The 24,098-nt window shown below is 38.2% G+C and overlaps 1 protein-coding gene across 1 annotated transcript; it reads right to left on the bottom strand.

The window, feature by feature from the left end:
* Positions 1-11,786: 11,786 nt before the first annotated feature.
* INSIG2 (insulin induced gene 2) lies at positions 11,787-22,992 on the bottom strand. Its single transcript, XM_067473112.1, has 5 exons — positions 22,725-22,992; positions 19,780-19,904; positions 18,857-19,023; positions 17,407-17,506; positions 11,787-16,302 (listed from the first exon to the last, which is right to left on the bottom strand). The coding sequence occupies exons 1-5, from the start codon at positions 22,990-22,992 to the stop codon at positions 16,261-16,263; spliced, it is 702 nt and encodes a 233-aa protein (XP_067329213.1). The 3' UTR covers positions 11,787-16,260.
* Between the last annotated feature and the right edge of the window lie 1,106 nt (positions 22,993-24,098).

Genomic DNA, 24,098 nt, shown 5'->3' with positions numbered 1-24,098 from the left:
ACACCCTGTACGGATTTGGCAAAAGTCTCCTTTACAGCAAAGAAAGTGCCTAGAAGCAGACTGGGGACCACTACTAGTTTGTTGGCCAATATGTGTAACTTACCCACATCCTAAACATTTCTCTGAACCCTTAGATTTTACTAAAGCAGATGCCATCAGTATCCATAGATTCTGCATATCTGGATTCCACCATCCACGACTTGAAAATTTCTCCTCTCTAAAAAATTTCAAAAGGCAAACCTTGAGTTTGCCATTTTACATAAGGGACACAATTTGACTACACTATTGTATACAATGGGACTTGAGCATCCATGGATTTTGGTATCCATGGGATTCCTGGAACCAAACCCTAGCAGTTACCAAGAACACATTGAATAACAAGAAAATGGCATTTGATCTCTACTTTTGCAGCTCTGAAAAATCCTAGAATTTATTCCTTTCACATATGCATCCCTACTTTCATCCAACAAATCTGCAGATTTAACCCAGAGATCTTGGTTGTGAAGGTACAGCAATTGCTTAAAGGAGCTATCAGTGTACTGTCTATGCTACTATTGCCAATGTGCAAATATTTTGCCAGAATAATGCACAACATTTAGAACCTTCTGGGTGCATGTCAGCAATAAAATTAAAATCTGCACAAACAAGCAGTAGCAGACTATTTTCCAGATGCTTCACATACTTGACTATTGCCTGCAATTATTGCAACAGTTCAAATAATCGCTAAGATTTGGTCTGGAGGATTTGGTAGCAGAGGGTCGGGGGAATGGAAAAGAAGAAAAGTACATGTTGATTTAAAGCATTGCAAATAAACATTCTGATATAGTGTTTTCCATATTATTTTCCCCGAAGCCCTCTTCATATGAAAAATTAATAACTCTTTCATGTTATTATAGCACCTGAAATTTCATTATTATAAGTGACACAACAGCAGGTGTTAACAGCTGGAAAGAACAAGAGCTAGGGGGTCTGAAAGGAACCAGATGTGGTGCTCACTTGGGTTTTGATATTTATTTGAATATGCCTTCAATGCATGTATTCAATATTAATGGCTCTCATATCAACTTTTGTTGGCTCCCTAATGCAGGGCATCAAATTATATCCTTCCCAGCTAACTCTTTTTATTGGATTTCCTCTCGTAAAAATAAAGCATATTTGTTAACTTCTTGGGAAATAGCATATCGTAGATAGTCAAAGCATGGTGACTTTGGAAACAAGAAATACTACATGATCTGATACAACAGAGACTGGTACAATATGAGAAACTGTGAACCACAACCACATTTTCCCTTCCATTAAAATGTGGGTAACCCACTTGGGAGAGGAGAAACCATGATGTTGTCATCTGTAGAAACTGTAAAAACTCATACAAGTTTATATATGAAGAAGAAATTGTTGATGCATGTGAAACATCCTCCCAGACTTGGAAAGCAAACATAAAAAGCAAATGACATAGTAGTTTGTGCATATGTATTTGTAGTGCTCCCGTCATGTCAGTATATTTTCATGCTGTGTATGTTTCAAGGTACACAATTCTAGTGACCTTATCACACAGGGGAGCCTCCACCCACACTCATTCCATGCCGTTTTACCAGCAAGTGTGGCAACTCTATAGTCCTGCAAGCCACTCCAGTGTAGTGATGCTTCCCTCATTAAACCAGTGGGGGAGATGTATTGCCAAAACAGGAAAGAAGTATGCTGGATCAATTGGAGTCAGCACAACATGGGAAGGCTCCCGTGTTTGGGTGGAAGCGTCCAAGGATGCTTTCACCCCAGATGGGGGTGAGGCCTCTGCTGGAATAAGCTTCATGACATTGTGTGATAGCTGGCATGGGGCTCAGTCCCCAAAGAAGGTTCAAAGCATCCCAGGACACTTGTTTTGGTAAGTATGATGAGGTTGTTAGTGATCTTGGCATCTGTGATCAATAACATGAGGAATGTACTAAATGCCTGTTAACTTCTTCAGGGCTGTTTGTATAGAGTATGTACTTTCCAAGCTTGTATCACATGCTATGTCCATGCTTTGGCATTTCTAGTAAATAAGTCTCAGCAAGCCTGAAAATGCCATGCTACTTAGGGACCTCATCCTATTGAGGCTGAGACATAAGCCATTTGGTGGGGACACTTAACAAATTTTCTGATTCAGAAAAGGTGAGACACAGAGTATCCCAGAGATAAATAGTGGCATGGACTCAAGCAATACTAGATAGATATGATAACAGCAGAGTGTGAGTATGAACAATATATGATGACATGAATTATGGTTTCTCAAATTTAAACATGCTAAAATTTAGGAAAGAGGACACTTCTTATATGCAATGATGTAGTAAGGTTTTTGTCCCTTATATATAATATATAAGGGACTGTATATAACCAGTTTGGGAGATTAAGATAGGTTATATGGCACACAGAGATGTGCCCAGAAGCTAAGGAAGAACAGTTGGACAATTTTTGCTCCCCAGCTTCTGTTGTAGTAGACAATCTTAGACAGTCAAGGCATGCTGCCTCATTCAAGCGCCTCATTCTGTCCAATACTATAGTCAGTCCTGGATATTGTAGTCCTTAAAGCTTACCTTTTACTACCTTATCACATACAAAGCAGGAAATGCCCTGCCAGTAGGCAACCTGTGGCTTTTGAAGACAGGATACATAGTGCATACATACCAACCAGATCACACTTGTGGATCTCTCCCTCCCATAGCTTATAAAATAAGTTGTTATGACTGATTGCACAGCTGATGGATTACTCCTCCCAATCTGTCTGTTTTTCTCCTGCATCACAGTTTATGGTTGGTCAGGGATTCTGGTTAGTTTCTGCTTTCTTTGTCTTCTGCTCTGTTGCTTCATAAGCTATGTGCCAACAACAAGTTCTCTCTGGTCATTTTCAGGTGATTGTGCTTAAGTTTAATTTTTGAAATTCTAGTTACATAGTCCTCATCTTCCTATGCCCTTTAGAAGCACAGTTAGTCAAGCACACAAAGATGTACGAACTCTAATTTAAAGCCATTTTGTGTACCTTTCAGTTGTACACTGACTCAATGGAAGCTCTTATTTGGCCATGTCCAGATTGAGACAAAGACCCACCCCACATTCTCCTTTTTCCACAGACTTGAATAAAGATAGGTAAATTTGATTTATTGGCTTCCATTCCTCTCAAAAACAAGCCAGCTAGCAGATGGTGTGCAGTCATGCCACATGTGACTAAATTCCAGTTATTTGGCTTTCTAGGTTTTTAAATTAGTTCAAAATTCACAGAAGGTCTCAAAACTTTGTGTGCACGTGACCCTAAACCCAAATTTATGATGGGTTTACGATGAATATATTTGAGCATGATATTAATACTGCAGGTCCTTTAGAAAAGAAAGCGGTGAGGCACAATATGTAGGGTTTCTGTTGTTCGGTTAATTTCCATGTGAAAGTCTTGCTCATAAAGGGAAGATTTTCTCCAGGACAGATGGTGCTTGCTTCTCGATATTACTGCTCAAGAGTGCAATTATCTTTGGTAGTGCCGCAATAAAAATGGTTTCTTTATAGTTAGCAGAGTAACTAAAATTCTTATTTACAAAATCAATCAAGGCTTATTAAGGTTAAAGACAGCCCCTGAACCTCGGTGTTGTGAACGTGGCAGCTATTTCACTGATGATTCATCTTGCCAATTATATATTGCAGCTTGAGCAGGTCCCACTCTAACTGCATTCCGCCTTCACCAAATGGGTCTGAAGTGACTTCTCCTAAATTAAGAGACATAATAGAAGCTTGGGGATCCTGTGTCTTCTGTAATGTATTTCATATTTGTTTTCTTAAATGACAGAGTCACCAACTTCCTTGCAGACTCTGCTTCCACATGCTGAAATTAAACTGCTGGTGCATTTCCAAGCATCAATTCGTCAGTATCAAGAAATACAGCTTTTCAACTATCTGATAACACCTTCTATCCATATCTATAGCACTTGCTATGTTTGAGTGCAGAACTAATTTTAAAGTAAGAGCATCCTCAGAGAATACATTACCAGACTTCACGTGGATGATGCATGAAACTACAGTTAATAGTGAATCCTATTGAAGGACTAGCAGCCCAAGAATACTATAAAGTCACACTGAAGGACCTAGAAAATGCCTACCGAGGGCATGTTTTGTTAGACATGAATAACTTAACCTGTGGATACCAGTCCTGCAGATATGGGAGTCAAAATGTTTATAATATCTATAATATCAACCATTATATCAAGTTGTTGATGGCTAAGATGAACATAATAATTATAACATTACCAAGAAAATAAAGGTATATTCAATCAAATTGTTTATGATTCAATTTTCTGGAACTATAAACAAAGTTTGAGAACAAAAGCTTAAGTTGGTTCGTCTAGAATACAATGGAATTAATCCTGAGTGCTAGTGCCTGGCATCTGGTACCACCTACTTGAGCTCTTGAATGTAGTAGATAGCAAAGAAATATTTCCTCCTCCTCTTCCTCTTTTTTCTCTCCTCCTTCTCCTCTTCCTTCTTATTTTCCATTCTCTCTCTTGTTTTGTTTATTACAGAGGGTATTCTAGCTATGGCTTAAATGAAAAACATGTCACACTGCTATGCTACAGATTAAAAGTGCCATGTTCTGTCAACTGCTTATTTACCAAAAATAGTTTTGAAAAATAACAATAAAAATTCTTTAAAAAAACAAACAAACACTGTAGACAAAAAAAATCTTTGTCAAGCATGGAATTTTCTTTCTCTGCATTATGGATAGAGACAATGCAAACAAACTTGTTTTCAAGTAAATGTTGGCTGTAATAGTACATTTTAAGAGAAGCCAAAAATGTAAAACACTAATGGGGTTGGCATGTTGGCAGGATGGTCTTGAAACTTCTTTGGGGTTTATTGTACAAAGCAAAGTAAATAGCATGCTTTTCTCTCAGCTATCATGTGTCACCTTTAGAAAAATGTTGAACATGTGGGCCTCCAGATGTTGTTGGACTACAGATCCCATCGTGTTTTGACCTTGGCTATACTGAGGCCACTTCCAGACCCCTGAATAAAATCCCACATTATCTGCTATGGCAGTGTGGACTCAGATAACCCAGTTCAAAGGAGATATTGTGGGATTTTCTGCCTTGATATTCTGGGTTATGTGGCTGTGTGGAAGGGCCCCTGGAAGGGCTGCAAAACTTTGCAATTGAACAATGTCCAGAAGAGTGAAACATCCCCAGACTGCTTTTATTTGTTCAGTCACTTCCGACTATTCATGATCTCATAGACCAGCCCACGCTAGAGCTCCCTGTCGGCCGTGGCCACACCCAGCTCCTTCAAGGTCAAGCCAGTCCCTTCAAGGATAGCATCCATCCATCTTACCCTTCATCTGCCCCTCTTCCTTTTTCCTTCCATCCCCAGACTAGGTTTCAATAATTTTTGATTTAAACCACAGCAGCATCAGATTTAGCATTTTTATTAAGCCAAGGTGAATCCCAGTTCCATATAGCCTTACTTGGAGATCAAATAAATCCCATGGAGTTCAGTAAGAATTACTCCAGAGTAACTGCACACTGACATACAGCCATCAATCTTTTAGGTCAGAGCAAAATTTAGAAGTAAGTTGGTGAAAATGAAGGAAGAAAGCTCAAGTGTTTTACTAATGCAAATTGTTTTTAATACTTTTAACATCAATGATATTAAGGGTAGTATTTCTATGATGAGTACATTTATTTGGGAGATTTAGCAAAAATAATGTTAATGATTGTGGTATCCATGCTGTATAGTTATCTGTAGAGCACTATAATCTCACTTTAACAGTCATGGCTCTATCCCACAGCATTCGGGGATTTGTGGTTAGGGGAGGAGCATAGGACATCTATGAATTCCCTGGCAGAGAGTCCTGGCAAAGAATAATATTTATTGTGTTGTTGAAGGCTTTCATCACTTGGTTGCTGTGAATTTTCTGGGCTGTATGGCCATGTTCCAGAAGCATTATCTCCTGATGTTTCACCCTTACTTACTTACTTACTTACTTACTTACTTGGCAGGCATCCTCAGAGGTTGTGAAGACTTTTGGAAACTAGACTGTATGTATGTATGTATGTATGTATGTATGTTTATATTATTTATTTATCACCTTTTAATACCCATGGGCTCCCTGAGGTGACGTACAATAAGTAATATTTTAAAGAGGTTAAATAAATAACTAAAAAACATTTTAAAAGGCCTCTCTTCAAAAATAGCTCTAAAACCAGTTTTAGAAACAACTTCTTAAAGCCCTATAAGTTCATATTAGGCAACTACATTTTAAGCCCCTATTAATGTATAAGCACTGATATTAAATATTAATGCTAAACAGTAATTACTCTGTTCCTACCACAAAAATACTTAAAAGCTGACTTCCCACCATCCCATCCAAAGAACTAAAATCTAAGTTTCTTAGACTTCACTGTAAAGTTAAACTAAACTATATTTATTTGGACTAAATTATTTTTTGTTTGCTCCTCTCCTACAAAAAAATAAAAAAAATGTTTCTGTTTTTCTTCATTTGAGAAAAAAAAAACAGCCAAAGAAATGCAATTTTGAGCCACTAAAAGAGACGAAGGCAGAGTTTAAGAATTCCTCTGCCTCCAACTCAATTAAATGAATTATAATTCATTTAATTATAATTATTTTATGGTTGGGAAGGATAACTACAAAACTAATACATAGAATTCGATGTACACACCTATACAGTTCCAAAAAGAAAGCAATGCTTCAATTTGTCTCAAGGCATATAGCAAGTATCTTTTTATTGTATATTTAAAGCCTATATTTTCCCCCTAGAACATTGTTTCTCACCCTGGGGGTCAGGACCCCTGGGCGGGGGTTGCATGGAGAGTGTCAGAGGGGTCACCAAAGACTATAAGAAAACACAGTATTTTCTGTTGGTTATGGGAGTTCTGTGTGAGAAGTTTGGCCCAGTTCTATTGTTGGTGGGGTTCAGAATGCTCTTTGATTGTAGATGAACTATAAATCCCAATAACTGTGATTCCAAAATGTCAAGATCTATTTTCCCTAAACTCCACCAGTGATAATATTTGGGTATATTAAGTATTCATGCCAAATTTGGTCCGGATCCATCTTTGTTTGAGTCCACAGTGTTACAGCTCCAAAACTCAAAGCCAATGCCAAACAAACCCTTCCAGTATTTTCTGTTGGTCGTGGGAGTTCTGTGTGCCAAGTTTGGTTCAATTCCATCATTGGTGGAGTTCAGAATGCTCTTTGATTGTAGGTTAACTATACGTCCCAGCAACTACAACTCCCAAATGACAAATTAATTCCCCCATCCAACCCAACCAGTATTGAAATTTGGGCATATTGGATATTTGTGCCAAATTTGGTCCAGTGAATGAAAATACATCCTGCATATCAGATATTTACATTACAATTAATTACACTGGCAAAATTGCCGTTATGAAGTAGCAACAAAAATAATTTTATAGGTGGGAGTCACGACAACATGAGGAACATATGAAGCTGGCACTTGGCACCTGTGAATTGTTGTTTTAAAATTGTATTGATTTTATGCTAACATGTCTTGATGGGGGGGGGGGGGTTGTTATAATTTTATGTGACTTGTTTCATACTTCTGTACCATTTTTACCAATTGTATTTTATATGTGCACCCTGGAATGCTTTGTAAGCCACCCAGAGTCCCTTCGAGGAGATGGTGGCAGGATATAAATAAAGATAATGATGATGATTATTAGAATTGCATTAAGGGGTCACGGCACTAGGAAGGTTGAGAACCACTGCCCTGGCCTAGAGGGTCTCTTTCAATCTTTAAATCACAAGACTGCAGGCCTGGATAAATGATAGTCAATCTCACTTTCTGCTTATTTATGAACTTGCCATATTCAACTTTGTTCAAAAGTTTGCAGCAAAGTTTAAACAAGTATGGTCAGTTCCATAAAAGACGTTTCTTCATAAATTCTGTAATAACTCCTCATGCTGCCCGAACAACGGAGCTATAACACAGCTAAATTATTACTCTTTATTTTTAGACAGCTGTCCTTAAGCTTTTCTTTCTTTTCTTTTTTTTCTGGTAACAGTCAGCATGAAAAGTGCCACCGAAATAAAATGTGCCTCAGAGCAAAGTAACGCAAAGAAATATTTCCTTGCCAAAGATACATGCCAGCTTCTTGTATCCCGAGAGAATTTTCTCTTTCTTGGCTGTAATTTATTACACACTCTGACTCTCGGGAAGTTTCATGAGGAAAACTTTTTACCATGAACAGCTCCTACCCCTGAGAATTCACTGACTTTATGGCAGCATTAGGTATCCCTGTCACCAGAATATATGGCTGTAGAGGAATTCTTTTTAAAGATGGCAATATGCCATTCACTGCCTATTTAATTCTTTTGGATTCTTAATGCTTCTATTCCCTAGATCCCATTCTGCCAGAGTCCTCCTTATAGTTATTGTACTTCGGGGAAGTGAATGGGTAAGGACATCTTCACAAGTAATGTTCAGATTTTTTTTAAACAGTGGTATATTGACTATAGGGGAAATAACAAAGGAGTTGTGGGTTGAAAATCCAGATATACAAACTCAATTCAATATGCAAAATGCCTCACGTGGAAATTAAAGAAATCATTTAAGCAGCATTTGTGAGAACAGCCTGAATCTTTGACTGAAATCACACTGCCTGGTTAAACAGGAGCTTCCCTTTCCCAGGGAGAATTCACTTCTAGTAAGATATTGTGCAAACACTCACCAATATGTGATGACAGCAGATGAAGCAATAGCTTCCACTTGGGCAATCACAACCTTATTAAAAGAAAGGGCAATCGCACCTGCTCCTAACAACTTGGCACCACTATATTCTTCTTACTAAAAAGAAAGAAAAAGATGGGCCATGCAAATTACTGGGGGGGGGGGGGGGGGGTTGAGAACCAGACCCTCGGCCTCCGTTTTTTAAAGAGGGCAAAAAACAATTAAGTTCATTCCATTTATCTTGATTTGGCTCCTTCGTCTACTTCGTTAAATGCAATAATGTTTCAGATCCTTTAAAGAAAGAATGGAAACAGTCAGAGTTATAAATTGTCCTCTTCCAGCCTATTGCAAAAAGAGACGGAGGCATTTTCTCATATACTACAGCATGAGCTTCATAAATAGCTCCTGGAGAAACACAAAGGAAAATGAAAACAAAACAGAACAACAGATAACAAATAAAAGAAAAATCTCCTGTAGTAATGTGTAGTATTACTTCATGTGCTGCTCTATGTATGTTTACCATCTTGTTATAAGTATACCACTTATATATCTATCTTGACAGTCATTATTACAGTAGAGTCTCGCTTATCCAACATAACAAGAGAGCTGTTTCAAGCTATGGAAATGAAATATATTCCATCCCTAACAAAATCTGACAACATATATGGAAAACGAAACAATGGCCCAGAAAGGCAATGCTCAATATACATTCCAGTCTCCAAGAACAGGGTCACCAGAGAATGTAGGGACCCTCAAACTATTTCACGAATCCCTGATTGAAGTAAAGAGAATTTTACAAGAAATCTTTTACCATATATGGAGGGAGAAATTCTAGTCATCCAAGCTGAGTTCAGAAAAAGGAAAAGCAATATGGATCATATTGCAAACATACCTTGAATAATGAAATTAATCAAAGAATTTCATGGGAAAATCAACCTGTGCTTTATAGCCTTTGTATATATCGTGAGAAATTATGGTTTACCCTAAAAGAAATGGGTGTGTTGTAACATTTGATTCTCTTGATGCTTTCTCTCCATTGGAAATGAAGATATTATTCAGGCCAACTTTTCAGTTTCAAATTAGATGGCAATAATTGTCTGTGAAATGGTGTACTGGATTTTATTTATTTTTAATATGTTCTCATTAATTATTACTTGTTTTAACAGTGGTTTTGACAATACTCTTATTGATTGATTGATATGTTTGTAAAAAAAGATTTTAATTTAATCTTGTTTTAAACTTTTTTGATCTTATCTTGTGAAAAGGGGAAGTTATAATGTCAATAAGTAAAACAAAATAACATATTTAGGAACAAAGGCCACTATAAAGACACACTATGGAGAAACAAGATGGTTTCCTATGGGCAAAAAGGACTACACAAGGCTGCATTTTATTGCCTTGTTTATTTAACCTATATGCAGATTATATCATATGGAAAAAAGGATTAAACTCAGAGGAAGGAGGCAAGAAAATTCGAGGAAGGAACAGCAACAACTTAAGATAAGCAGATGACACTATATTCCTTACTAGGATATCACAACCTCAGAGTGATGTAAGTCCAGGAAGAAAGCACAAAAGAAGGAAAGGGGGGGGGGGGGGAGTAAGAACTAAAAAGTAAGACGATTTACATGACCTCAAATTAGATAACAAGGACATTGATATACTGTGATTTTCTATACCTTGTCTCATCCATTAATTAAAATGGAGACTGCAGTCAAGAAATTAGAAGGCTTAAGATATGGAAGGAAAGTTATGAAACGGCTGGATAAGATCCTCACTTGTAAAGATATATTATTAAAGACCACTAGGGGTGGACTTATTAAATCAAGAAAGGCATAGTCCTCAGCTTGAAAGACTTGAACAGGTCAGCTGATGACCACTGCCCTTCCAGGTCTTCCATTCATAGCTGAGTGGGAATCATCTTGATGGGAAATAACAAAAAAATATTCGACAGGGATTAATTTCAAGTCTGCTTCTCCTTTGCTAGAAATTCCACAGCAGTTCCTATTCCTTAATTTCATTATAATGGCCGGGTTATCAGCATCTACTTCTGCTAGCATTCACTTCTGGCAGCACAACTGCAGTCCTATCAGTATGGTGACCCTCATGTCATATTTTGAATTCTGGCCCAATTATTTCCACATGTATTCCTTATGACAATAATTTTTGACAAATATTCTCCTGTTGGTATCCCATTGGCCTTTCGAGATACATTGTCATCATTATGCCTGATGGCAAATCACCAATGTCTGATTGTAAAGGGACTTCAGGGACTTCATAGAGCAAGTAGAATGGAAATGTGTGCATCATTTTGCCCTGCTAGTGGGCAAAGCCAGTTAGGAGTATTTATCCCCAGCCAAATGATGACCTGAGATAGGTAGCACTTTAACGTAGCAAAGCTAACCAGTTGGCGATCCTTGACTTTCCAACTGGAAAATGAGCCGCAAGGCTGTAGCCTACAATAATGAAGTCCTATGGAAAAGCTGCATCTATTTGTAGGGAGACTTATGGACAAAGCTCCACTACCTCTATTATGTCACCCATTAAGTAAGCAATGGCATGAACCTAATCCCAGTCCCATTTCATGTAGGCCTACAGAATCAATGAGAGTTGCTTAAGTGCTTGGTTACCATTCAGAAATTGGATCTATCCTAGATTACACTTATTAGCAATTCTATTAAGGCAAAAGAAGAAATCTTATTTCTTAGAGGACACTCTAACTTGCAAAATCCCTATCCCTTATTTTTCAAAAGGAAAAGAAAGTAAATATATTATTCCTTGTGTTAACTTTGTTTTATTTTATAGGCATTTCCTCCCCTCCGGTGTCATCACTGCACTTGGAAGATTCAGATCTTAAAAGACCGAGTTAGGCAAAAATCATGTTGAGTCACTGCTGATTTATAGGTATTAATGGGCTTGTTTTCTTTTTAGCATTTTTATAGGTGTTCCCTAAGCATTATGCTGGCTCCACCGCCAACATTTTAATTTCATCTTTGAAATAAGATCACTGTGATACCATGATGAATTGTTACTCCTTGGAAAATGAAGAAAACCAGTCCAACAAAGTTGTAATTATATTTAATACATATTTTGCTTTTAATAGCAATTTGAAGAAGTAAACATCATCAACCTTTACAATTCACAGCTAGTGAAGAGTTTATAGTGCTTATAAAGTTGTATCTAAAATATACCTTATTCATCCTCTATAGAACATTTTGAAAACAGTCTAATATTATAATTACACATTATACAGTAGCAGCCTCTTTCCACCACTGTAATTAAGGCATTCCCATTACAAGACTCACCTCTCAAAATTCCAGTACTGTCTGATAGGTACATAAAAGCAACGTAAGCTTTGTTAAGTACAAACTACTTAACGGAAAACAAGAGTAAGATGGGGATGATATGCAGAAGGATATTGCATCACTGACTCTGCAATTGGACATGTCACTCAGAACATTCCAAGCAGCAATTTCAAAGTGACCATTCGCTATGCCAGGTGCACAGCTAAGCATGGCCCCAATGATGCCTGGTGAGTATCTTGATAAACAAGGATCTCTATCTTCATGCTAATATGAAATGGTTAAGAGCTATGCCTTCATGTGTTTAAGGTTTATCATCCCATTGAAACTGCTCTGCAGGGCAGCTATAAGCTCTTTACAGTTGGGTTCAAAGACTATGTGATACAAGAACATGAATTAAAAGTATCCGAAAAGTTTGCCCAGTCTGGTGTCATTCACAAGGTTAATTACACAACCATGGGGAGCCATCACTGCGGCTAACACATGCCACACTGTAAATTGAGGTATTACTCAAGAGTCTCTCATACCTTCATAATTCCATTCATATTCCAACTAGATTCAGTTAACTGTGGCAAACCAGGATCCTCCTCCATGCCACAGAAATGTTGCAGTACAATTTCTGCCCTGGATTATTAAAACACAGCAAAATGTGGTATTTCTTCTTCTTTTTTTAACTACACACAGCAGTTCTTTCGTTATTAATGACAAGAAAGCCCTCCATCCAAGCAGAGGACAGAAAACATTACATTAGAAATCCCTGATGCAACTCCCTGAAAAACCTTTCCTCTCACATCCACATTAGTTTTCAGTGGTACAATGAATAAATATTTAATCAATATATTCTTTTAAATCATAAGATGTATTCCTCCAAAATATTCTCATAACACAATTTCAAGACACTCAGCTAAACACTTTAAACAGCTTTGCCCAAAAGTATCAGTTATTAGAATGATTGATTTAGTTATGAGTGATGCTACACCAGGACAAGAATACTTAGTTTAATTTTTAAGCATTCCTGTTATTTAAATTTTAAATTTATTAACATTTCAATTTCTTGTTTAATCATCTCATCAATCCCAAATGACATCCACTCTGTTACAAGAGGCATTATAAAATAAAATAATTGAGCTACACATATCAATGTGAGGAGAGGATAAGGAGATGCACTAATACTGAAGTGCTTCCTAATATGAAGCCCAACAATAGAGGCAATTCAGTGCAATGGTGAAAGTTACAACAGCTAGTAGGAAGCTGTTGCTACTCATATTTTGCATATTAGAGGCTTTAATCCTTCTGTTATTTCAAACTAGAGTACACTCACTGAATCAATGGTAACTTGATAAATCAACAGTTATGTATTCAATGAGTCTACTCAAAGCTAACAGGGTTGGTGCCCATATGTTTTTCCTTTTCTTTTACTGATTGCACATTGTCCTTCTGGAAGCATTTTTGTTCAAAGCTGCCACCGTATATTCTCTACGTATTACTATTACTATTAAAGACGCTGCTTCACTTGCCTCTTCCACATTGTTCCCAAAATTTACAAATTATGAAACAAAAATGAAACATCTAAAAATACTTTGGACCAACGTCAGCCTTTCTGAGTAAATATAGCACATCAAATAAAATATTTCATAAATATTTCCTTTAAAAGGAATTTTTTTTAAAACAGCAGCTTAAATTAACAAAATGATGGAAGCAATGAAACTGGCCATTTTAGGACAGATTCAAGTTATGCTTCTCTTTTTGTCAACAAAAACTGGACTTCTCCATTAAGGTATTATTTCACCTTAATATTCCTCAACTGTTACCATAATCTGATCTTCTGACCGAACACACACCATTGGGATCCTCTCACTATAAAATACAGCAATTCTACAACTTCCCCATTAGTTCAATGCAATGGGGCCTATGCATGAGGAATTCCTAGCAGACTGTTATCAATTGCCAACAATACATGCAAGATTCCAGGCAACATGTACAGGTTAAGAGAGTAAAATTTGCAACAAGCACAGTGAGGCTTCTTTTACAAAATTTGCAGAAGTCTGTTTTTTTTTTCCTATTTTTGAAATGAAGCCATTTTATTTACCAATGACTCACTTCTGAATAACTGCAGCATTAGCACTTGATTTAGATCATGTCTTCACTCACAGGATGTTCCTGCTGGTATGAGATGAAGCATCCTGTCATGGCCAGCTCAGACAGCAAAGAGGAAGAGCAGGTGAAGTGTCAGTGGCAGAGCTTGAAGCTTGCAGCTCCCTCCCTTGGAGCCTCTAGAAGTCCCAGTGACTTAATCTAGTCTGATAGCTCCCAGTAAGTTCAAAAAGAAAGCTTAGGGATACCTACATTGTTAGATGTAGGAAATGATGACAGATGTAGGATGGAGCAACGGAAGATGTACGAAAGTATGATACAGGTAGGATGGATCACATTGATAGATGTAGGATGGAGCAGCGAGCAGTCAGTTTGAGTCAAAGAGGAAGAGGCTGACCACTTCTTCCCAGGCTCAGACGGTTCTTCTGGGTGCCTTGGAACCTCTGCTGCACAAAGCCACAGCCCCCAGTGGCCTCAAGGAGAACCGGGGGGGGGGGGGGGGCATCCAGCACTTCAGGTACCAGATCAACACAGATGCCAATGGCCCCTCCACTACCCATTCCCTGGAGGAGGCTAAAGTAGCCATCCTAGAGATGTGCATCAACAACTATGATGAGATCTTCCACCACAACATGGGCAAGTTATGCTTTTTGAGAATCTGATCAAAGTCCTTTCCCCCACGTATCTGGGCTTGCGGTTTAAGGAGCAAGTCAAGTACTGCATCATCGAGATCTTGTTAGTTGGATCAGGTATTTTCCTCAGGGAATGAACATCTGGGATGCTTATCAGATGCTAAAGAAACAAGGAATTGTAAAACAAGACCCCATAATTGCCAGAGGACATAATCTCACGTTCTCCTTCCCTGAGGCCAGTGGGCCCATTTTGTATTCTCATACTGAGAAACCTCAGCTTTTTAGCCAGGTTCTTTAAAATAAAAAAATCCTGAAGACATGCAGGCTGCCAACAGACTGATCAAAGAGGAGCAGGAGAAGTCCTGCAGGTGTCCAATCACATGAAAGACTGGATACAATTAGGAAGTGCACAGTTTCGCCGTGACTCTGAAGGAGATGCTGAAAATATATAAGGTGAGGAAGGGAAGCATTGCTACTGTACCAACCTTGGGGGCTCTGCAGGAAATGTGTGCCAAATATGAGAAGCTGAAGCCCTGATGTTCTTTGTGGCCAGTGAAATAAGCTCTGGCTGAGTCTCAAAGCAAGCTCCTATGATCAGGGGCCTGGCCATAGGGATTCTGATATGCCAAGACTGTCACTGTGCTTCTGGATGGCACAGAGCCTCCCATTAATTGACCTCTTGGAACAGGGTCTGGAAGAGATCCCATTCATCCCTTCAGCCCATTCACTGGATGAGGAGCTGATGCCAACAGACTTTGCCAACAGCCTAGAGTCCTGCAGGGTCGATATATCTTACAATACGTTGGTTATATCTAGTTGCAATGGGACACCATGGTGACTGCAGTGGCAATCTTGCCTATGTGCAGTACAGATGGCACAGGTTGATTTTTGCATTCAATCAACCCATGAAAAAGGACAGACAGTTGAACTTGGCCATGTATACATCCACTTAGTGAGCAACTGCCTTGTCAATTTATTCAGCTATTACAATCACAACACTGGGGGGGGGGGGGGGTTGACTGAACCTGGGTGCATTTTTAAGCCACTCCTCATAATTCATTATTGTACATGAGAAATAATGAAAGTGATATTCAAACAACACCAAATCTATCAAACTGTCCTAAAGTAAATTAAATGAATTTAGTGTGGAAATAGAAAGAGACAAAAAATATAGCACTTTGGTTTGGCACAGGAATATTATGCAAAAATGATGGGGCATAGTAAGCCAAGCTTAGTTCAGAAAATAGAAGCTCCAAGGTATAAACCAACATCTCATCCATCATGTTACTTTCTTGTGCAACTTCATGCTGACAATATCCCAAGATGCTTGGATTTTCAAGTGACACTCAGATGAAGCAATCACAGATTGCAGTAAATAGTACTATTCGCAGACAGATCAGGTCAGGGGTGCAGAGACAAAGAAGAAGCAAGAGTAGGGAGACTGCAGTTTGGCAATTTCATAGTGAAGTACTCTTCCCAGTCTGTCACATAGTCTCCTGTGCTCTTCTCAGTCTTCATGAGACTTTTCTGCAGTAACTTTGCATTCATACTACAAAATAAACACAAAAAATAGGTGTAAACATCTTTGAGGATGGTTTGAATACATAAAGAGAAAACTAAAAACAGCAGAATAACAATACAAATGGGTGGGGCTCAGCTGCGCATATTCCCCTCATGGGACCAGCTCTCTGTAGTATTCCTACCACCTGCATATCTTTTGGTAAAACACATCAGGGAGCCTGTACGTACCTGATATAGACATAAGCAATGAAGGAGCGAGTAGCCACTGCTTCTCAGGAGAGAAGCAGGAATTCTCTATGAACAAAGGCAAGTACTGATAAGCACGTCTGGAAGGGATACTCTTGCCTTTACACATAAAATGAAGGTGGGAACATTTTCCAGGCTAAAACTGCATTCTGTGACTAATTATTTATGGGCTGCATGCTGGGGGTTGAAAAACAAAAGCAGGTAAGAGTTTCCCTATAACCTTTCATCCACACATACAGATTCTCAACATCCTGCTCCGCAACAATAGCAATTATGACTAAAGAATGCCTCCAATTTGGAACTGCCAACATTCTGAAATGGTCCCGACACAGAAAAGGTTAAATATTTTCTCCCATCTCAAACTCTTGTCTCACTACATCTCTCCTCTGTTTTATTTTTCTGAATGCTTTTATTGGCATGAATGGACGCCTTAAAAAAAAGGAAACAGCCTTTATTGTTGCATCAAAACATAGGGGAAGGTTGGGGAGAGGCTAGGCAGGAACATCACAGTATGGGTCAAAGACACAACTGGCATTCACGTTTTGACTGCTCTTCACCCTTCTTAGAGATCAGCCAGAATATTATATAATATTTGGGATGTATCCAATAATTGCCCAAAAATTGTTAGTGTGTCCTAAAGCAATGTTTTGAAATCATTGGCTGAAAGGTCAAAAGGCTACTCAAAAACTCAATGTTTGTCTTCTGTTATGGGGCTTTTTATTGCAAACTGTCACTGCCCCATAAATTGCATAAAAAGTATAGTAAGAGAAAACTCTGTTGAGTATTTATTGCATAGTTTGCAGTGTTTCTACATCTGGTTATCTGGTTATCAACTCCAAAGAAATACCTGTGGACCTCAAAGCAGAGGAACTTACAACTAGCTTACCATTGCCAACTGCCTGCCAATGTTTCCCATCGTTATTCCGCCAGCAAAAAATATACAGGGTAACCAGGACCGTACATACAGAAAGTCAGGAGATGTATACCTAGAAAAAGATAAAGAGCATACATTAAATATGCATCTTGCTACAGAAAACCCTCGCTTTTTGTACATTTCGAATGCATATTTTTTATTGGTATCCCCCTAACAACCTGGCTAAATAACCCATTTTGTTCTATGAAAGGAAGCAAGAAACTATGAGACACCCAGAAATAAGAATACTCTGGATGAAAGTATGAGGCCTCTACTTTTCCAATCTTTAGGAATGCATTCATAAGATTCAGCCAGTTCTCTTGGCAGTTTGCCCTGGGAGTCTTGCCCCCATAAAACTACAGATTTATACAAAACTTTATACATTTTTCAAAAAGAGGGTGATTTTTACATCACCCTCCTTTTGAAAAAGGTCAATTTAAACATTTGATTAAAATTTTGGAACAATCATAAATAATTCCCACCCCAAGATGGATCCATTTATAGTGCCACCTGCTCCATGACATTTTTGCTTTATGCATTTCCACTTAACTATTTGCCAGAAGCAAGGTTTGCACTACTCAATCAGGTAGCTTCAAATCTGTTAAACAATCTGCAACTTCTCTTTACGTTTTTTTAAAAGTTTGCAAACATGTAGTCTTTTTGTTCTGTGCTGTTCTGATGCCAATCCCAAAGCTACAAAGGCTTTCTCTATACTGCAGAATTAATGCACTTCAACACCATTTCAATTGCCCTGGATCAATGTAATGGAATCCTAAGGCTTGTAGTTTGGTTAGTCACCAGCACTTTTTCGCAGAGAAGACTAAAGACCTTGCAAAACTACAGCTCCTTTGATTACATAGCTTTGAACCACTGAGTTAAATTGATGTTAAACTACATTCATTCTACAATGGAGACCCGATCAAGGCATATCCCATAAGAGATTAAAATAAGACTCCCTGCTCCTATCTGTATGTTCAAATTTGGGTTTGGAAAGGTGGTGGGGCCTTGATGTTTTGGTCACATGATGCTAAGATTCTCTGAATAGATGGACAATGCAGCTCTAATCAGTATGCAATTGTAAAGTAACTCCACCCGTCTTCCAGTCTGTTTCCTGCAAAACTAAGAAGCCGAGAATGAAAGTGAGTGGTTCTGCTTATTCCATCTTGTTTGGACTTCTCTCTCTTTGCTCCATGTCAAACACAATCGGAGAGCTTAAAACAATGCAGCTTCAAAGGCAACTATAAGCCAATACAGTTTCTTCTCTCTTCTTATACAAGAATCAGATTTCACTACAGTGTAATTTATTTCATCCTGGTTGGGATGATGTTAAGTGTGCTGCAGGGTTTAACCTATAAAGATGTCAGGTAATGCCTTTACTCTCCTAATTAAAGTAATATACTTTCACAATGCTGGAAATGCTTACTGATAAACTCCATTGTAGACTAGCAGTTGGGTCACCACTGTGGCTAAAAATGCAATTCCTATGCCCAGGCCAAAGCCACTTCGAGATCTGTCAAATGTCCACCACAGCCCAATGGAAAGTGCAGCAAGTGTGAGAGACAACTGGATGTTGTTGGCAAAATCCACTTTCTGTGAATGATGTTAAGGATCCATTTTGGGAGATCAGTCAAACACTGATTAATATGAGGTTGGTCCCCCTCTCCCAACCTAACAAAGATGGCCAACACATATCGTGCAGCTTTGACTTGCCTGATACTTTTAACTCTCTGAAACATAGGGCCAAGTAATGATCTGATGTAAGCAACTAATCACATTATTTTCAGGACTAGACTTGTGTTGTGAAATGGCAAGCGCTTTTTAAAAGCTAGGCATGCAATTAGGTTGCTTTGTAAAATTGCTTTCTTAGAGCCACCCACCTCGCAAATTCCTGTTTCACAGGCATTCTAAATCTTAATACTTTATTGCTCTTGCTGTTGATTTATGGCCCAACATACCTTGTGCTATGTCACATTTTTATGACATTTTATTTATCAGGATAGAGAAGTACATTGCCAAACAGTAGATATTTAAAACTATGGAAACCATCACTACACCAAATGGGAGGGTACTCTCATATTGCTCAAGTCCTGCTCATGGCTTTCCCACTTCTTTAGTCACTGTAGGTACAGAATACTGAAGTAGATACGCATTCAATATAATACAGCACAAATCTCCATGCTCTTTTATTAAATACACATCTCCCTAAGTTAGCAATGGAAAGAGGACTAATGAACTGACTGCTACATACTACCAGCCAAGTGAGCGAGGCAGCTCTTACCCATCTTTTGGACACCTAGTAAGCTGAGATAATACTATTACTAATTTCATGACTTTAGAAAAGGATACAGCACTGGCATGATTTATGCCAACAAAGACTGCTACGCAGCGCATCACACTTGACCATTCCCTCTTAAATTTATGTGGTTCTCCCAGGTGTTTATCCATGCAAGGGTACAGTAAGCCTATCACAGCTATAAAAAAGAAACAAAAGACAAAAGAAATTATTAGAGATCTAGAATGTGTGTCATTCATTATCACTTTTTGCTTAAACATTTTTTTTACTGAATTTGCTATTGTCTGATGTGGAAGCATCTGAAACTCCTCTCTCTGGAGTGTTACAATAAGGAACACTTTAAATATCACTTTTAAATGTAGGTTTTCTTAAAGCAAAATCCTAAATGTTTCTACTTAGAAGCAAGTTCCACTGACTTCAGTAACACTTGCCAATCTTTCAAATATCTTCTCTCTTCCCTCACTCCCAGTTTTAATTTTGTTCTTTTATCATATATCATACCTTTGCCTTTTCTAGCACGACTTTGGGTCAACTCCCCTCTAATCACACAGAAGGATCTAGAAATTGCTAGAGATTGCATTTTAATGAAATCTATGGATAATCAAATCTGCAGATGTAGAGGGCTGATTGTAATTGTCAAATGAAGTCAGGCAGAATACTCAATAATTTCAGTCTGGCTATGGAAAAGAAGAAACTATGGTGGACATGAAGTTTAGATGTAAAACAGAATCTATAGTTGTAATCAGACTTTTCCAAGTGCACCTTCTAAGAAGGAAAAAACTAGCAAATTATTATTATTATTATTATTATTATTATTATATTTATTTACGCTGTTTCTGTGACAATAAGACATCTCCTGAAAATAAGACCTAGTAGAGGTTTTGCTGAATTGCTAAATATAAGCCACTGCCCCCCCCCCCACTGCCCAAAAGTAAGACCTAGCAAAGTTTTTGAACTCCCTCTGGTGGTCAGAAGCTGCAATACTGTCCCTGCTGTACAAGTGGTCCAGGAACTGCTGTGAGAGACCGTTATAGTCTCCAGACAGTGTGTGGGAGCCAAGTACTTTACAGCCCTTATTTTTTGTGGCCTTGTGTGTGAGTCAGGCAAGCAGTCTATTACTTTGATTCTTTAGGGGTGTCTGCTTTTATGGTTTGTGATGACAACTACTGTAGGGTATATAATAAATGTTCATTTTTTGGTTCAACAATAAATGAGAATTCATCTTCATGGAAAAATAAGACATCCTTGGAGTCCCCCTCAGGGTTGAGAAGAGCGATGTACAAATTTGGTAATAAATAAATAAATTAAAAAACCTAATGGCCAAATTGTCTTATTTTTGGCATTTACTTGAGAATTCTCTCTCAGTGTTGGCTCTTGACTTCCCTACTTAGGGTTTCTGCTGATAGTATAAAGTATCAATTTTATTTATCAAGGAATTCCCTGAAACAAAAGGAAACGAGAAATACATACACTACCTTACCAAGAAAATCCAAAAGCCATAAGTTCATAGCTGCTCAAGGAAATGCATTCACTAGCTCATGTTTTTCACTTGTCTCTGTATTAGAAGTGTGCGAAGCAACAGAAATCTGTTTTGAATTTTGTTTCAAAATTCAGATGGCCCATTTCATTTTGAAAATATTTCAAAAAATGGGGAGGGAGGTAGTTTCAAATCTGAATTTTTAAAGTTTTGTTTCATTTCATTACTGTTTTGTTCCATTGGTGGCAATGGGGGAACTTTAGAGGTTTCTCTGCCATTTATGTGGAACACTTGAAGGACAATTTTATAACTTTAAGCCTCACAAGTTTCAGAACATTTCGCTCATGTACTGATTTTTTGGAATTTTAAAAGTTTTTAAAAATAACATTTAAAAAAAAACGACAGAAGGGATCCCCTTGAATTTCTGAACAATGACACAACATATGCAGGACATAATTTTTCCCAAATTTCAGAACGTTTCACTCACCACTGATTTTTAGGGGAAATAAAAGTAAATTTTCTCTCTCCTAATCGAGAGGAGGAGACAGCTTGCAGAAAAAAAAAACCAGGTGCAGTTGCTATTCAGCAGGGATTTCTGGGACTTGGAAGTCCAAAACAACTTCACAACAGGAGAGGAGAATGGAGAAGAAAACAAGCCCAGTGACTGGCTGAGGAAGAGCATGTGATGCAGCAAGTATGGCAGCACTCAGCCCCATCTGTCTCATGGAGAGATTGCTCGCTTGGAAAAAAATGGCCAGGTAATTACCATTATTGATATCTTTCTTCTTCAGCTGTCAAGGAAAAAAAAGTGTGCAGCTGCCCTTGTCAATCACGTCAGCCCCCGCCCCTCTCCCCTCCCAGGACAACGGATTATGTTAAACTGGGAAAAAAGGTCAGAATCAACAAATCTTTTCCGAATTTCACAGAAAGTTTCAGAGCCTTATGTTTTGATTTGTTAATACTTTGGCGGGGTCCTTCCTGCGTTTCATTTTGGCAGTTCATGTCTCCAAAATGCCAAAATTTTCTGAAATTCAAAACGTCCAGAATTTTGCACACTCCTAATATATATCACTCCACTGATTGACTTGCTCTTTAAGTTTACATTATATATTTTTTTAAAATAAAGCTTTTGGTTAAACTATTCCTCTCAAAACTAGAGAGAAAAAGAGACAGAAGGTGCATCTACACTGATTAAAGCACCACTTTAACTGCAATGGCTCAATGCTATGGATACTTGGGCACTGTAGGTTGGTGTGACACCAGAACTCTTTGGCAGAGGTTAAAGACCTTGTCAATCTACACTGAGCCATGGAGGTTAAAGTGGTGCCTAACTCCTTTAATTCTAAAATGTAGATGCACTTAGAGAAAGGTTTTGCTATTGACAACTAAAATTACAAATACTGAGGCACTATTGAAGGCAATGGGAAGGGATTCTGGGCACACACTCCTTGTGTGGACTGGACTGATTTCATATCATTTTCCCAAGTGGTTCCCTAGTATATCTGCTCAGTTCTGCCATACCTGAAGCTGTTCCACAGCAAAGTGGGACCCACCAAGCTGATGAGAAGATACTTGTAATTACATCGGGGGGAAACAAGGTGACATTTCTCTGAATCTGTAGCAGGTTTAATACTAATGCAAGAAAGACACCGATTAAAAATAGGACCACCCCACGAAGCATCAAGTTGAGGCTGCGGCTGGTGACTGAAGAAATGTATGGGCCACACTTCCTTCGTATGGATGGCTGGGCAGCAGCATCTGCCATGGCCTTATGAACTCCCAGCAACATTCAGCACAAAATGTTTGAAGCCTGAAAAGAAGGAGAACCAAGGCTGGAGCAATCCTTTTTTTCCTTGATTCAGGACATCCTCCAATTCCTATTCAAAGAAGGAAAAGGAGAATTAAAGTACATACACATATCTAAATGTTCTTTAGAAATCACATATACACATAAAACATAGAGGTTCTTAACTTGAAAGAAATGCTATGGTTCAAATTCCTCTTTCTTTTTGTCCTATTATTTCCAAATAGATTGTATGAAACTCATAATTTGGATTGACTGAACCTTGTCATACTAATAGTGCACATTATATAAAAATACTTTTTATAACAACTGTATTAAATTTATTAGATTAAATTCAGCTATTTTGCTATATAGGCCATACATCATAATCTTTGTATCTTGTCTTTGCTGGAAATGTTGACAAGTGCAGTTAATTCTGCTTCTGCCTCTATTAGCTTTTTTACAAGACAAAATTATATGTTATTCATATTTAATATTGTTATTAATATTACGTATAATAACAATATGCTAAGTGCAATATAATGTGGTAAGATTGCACAATAATGTATACTGCTTTGTTTGATCTTGCTTGTTTATAATGTTTTATATTTGTGTGTTTGATTTTGTACTGTATTTTTAACATGTTGAAAGCCCCTTTGGGTCCCTTTGTGAGAGAAAAGATGCATATAAAAAAAGATTTTTTTCAAAAAATAAAACATCCTAATCCTTTATTACAGCAGTTGCATTGGAGAGGAAGCATTCCAGACTTCAGGTTTCAAACCCTAGTGTCCATTTAGAGCGAGTCCCATTTTCACCTAAAAAAGATGTCGGCTGAGCGTGGAGAGAATGGCAGGGCATTGATCGGGGCAACCCCTTCAAGAGTCTTTGGGGTTCCCAGTGTCCAGAGCCATGCTGGGAAGACAGGTCAATCTAGTCTCATGGTGGTTAGACAAGCCAGGCGGTCATCTCCAGAAGGGAGGCGGTCAAACTAGATGGAAGATAACAAAAGGTACCATCGGGATGAGAGTATGGCCCTTTTACCTCGGTCAGGAAAACTCCAAAAGGTAATCTCTAGGTCCTCCAGCATGACTGGGCAAAAAGGTTCCAAGAGC

This window comes from Anolis sagrei, chromosome 1 (assembly GCF_037176765.1).
Source record: "Anolis sagrei isolate rAnoSag1 chromosome 1, rAnoSag1.mat, whole genome shotgun sequence".
Lineage (NCBI taxonomy): Eukaryota > Metazoa > Chordata > Lepidosauria > Squamata > Dactyloidae > Anolis > Anolis sagrei.
Note: the sequence above shows the minus strand (reverse complement) of the source record. Positions and strands in the feature narration are given on the sequence as shown.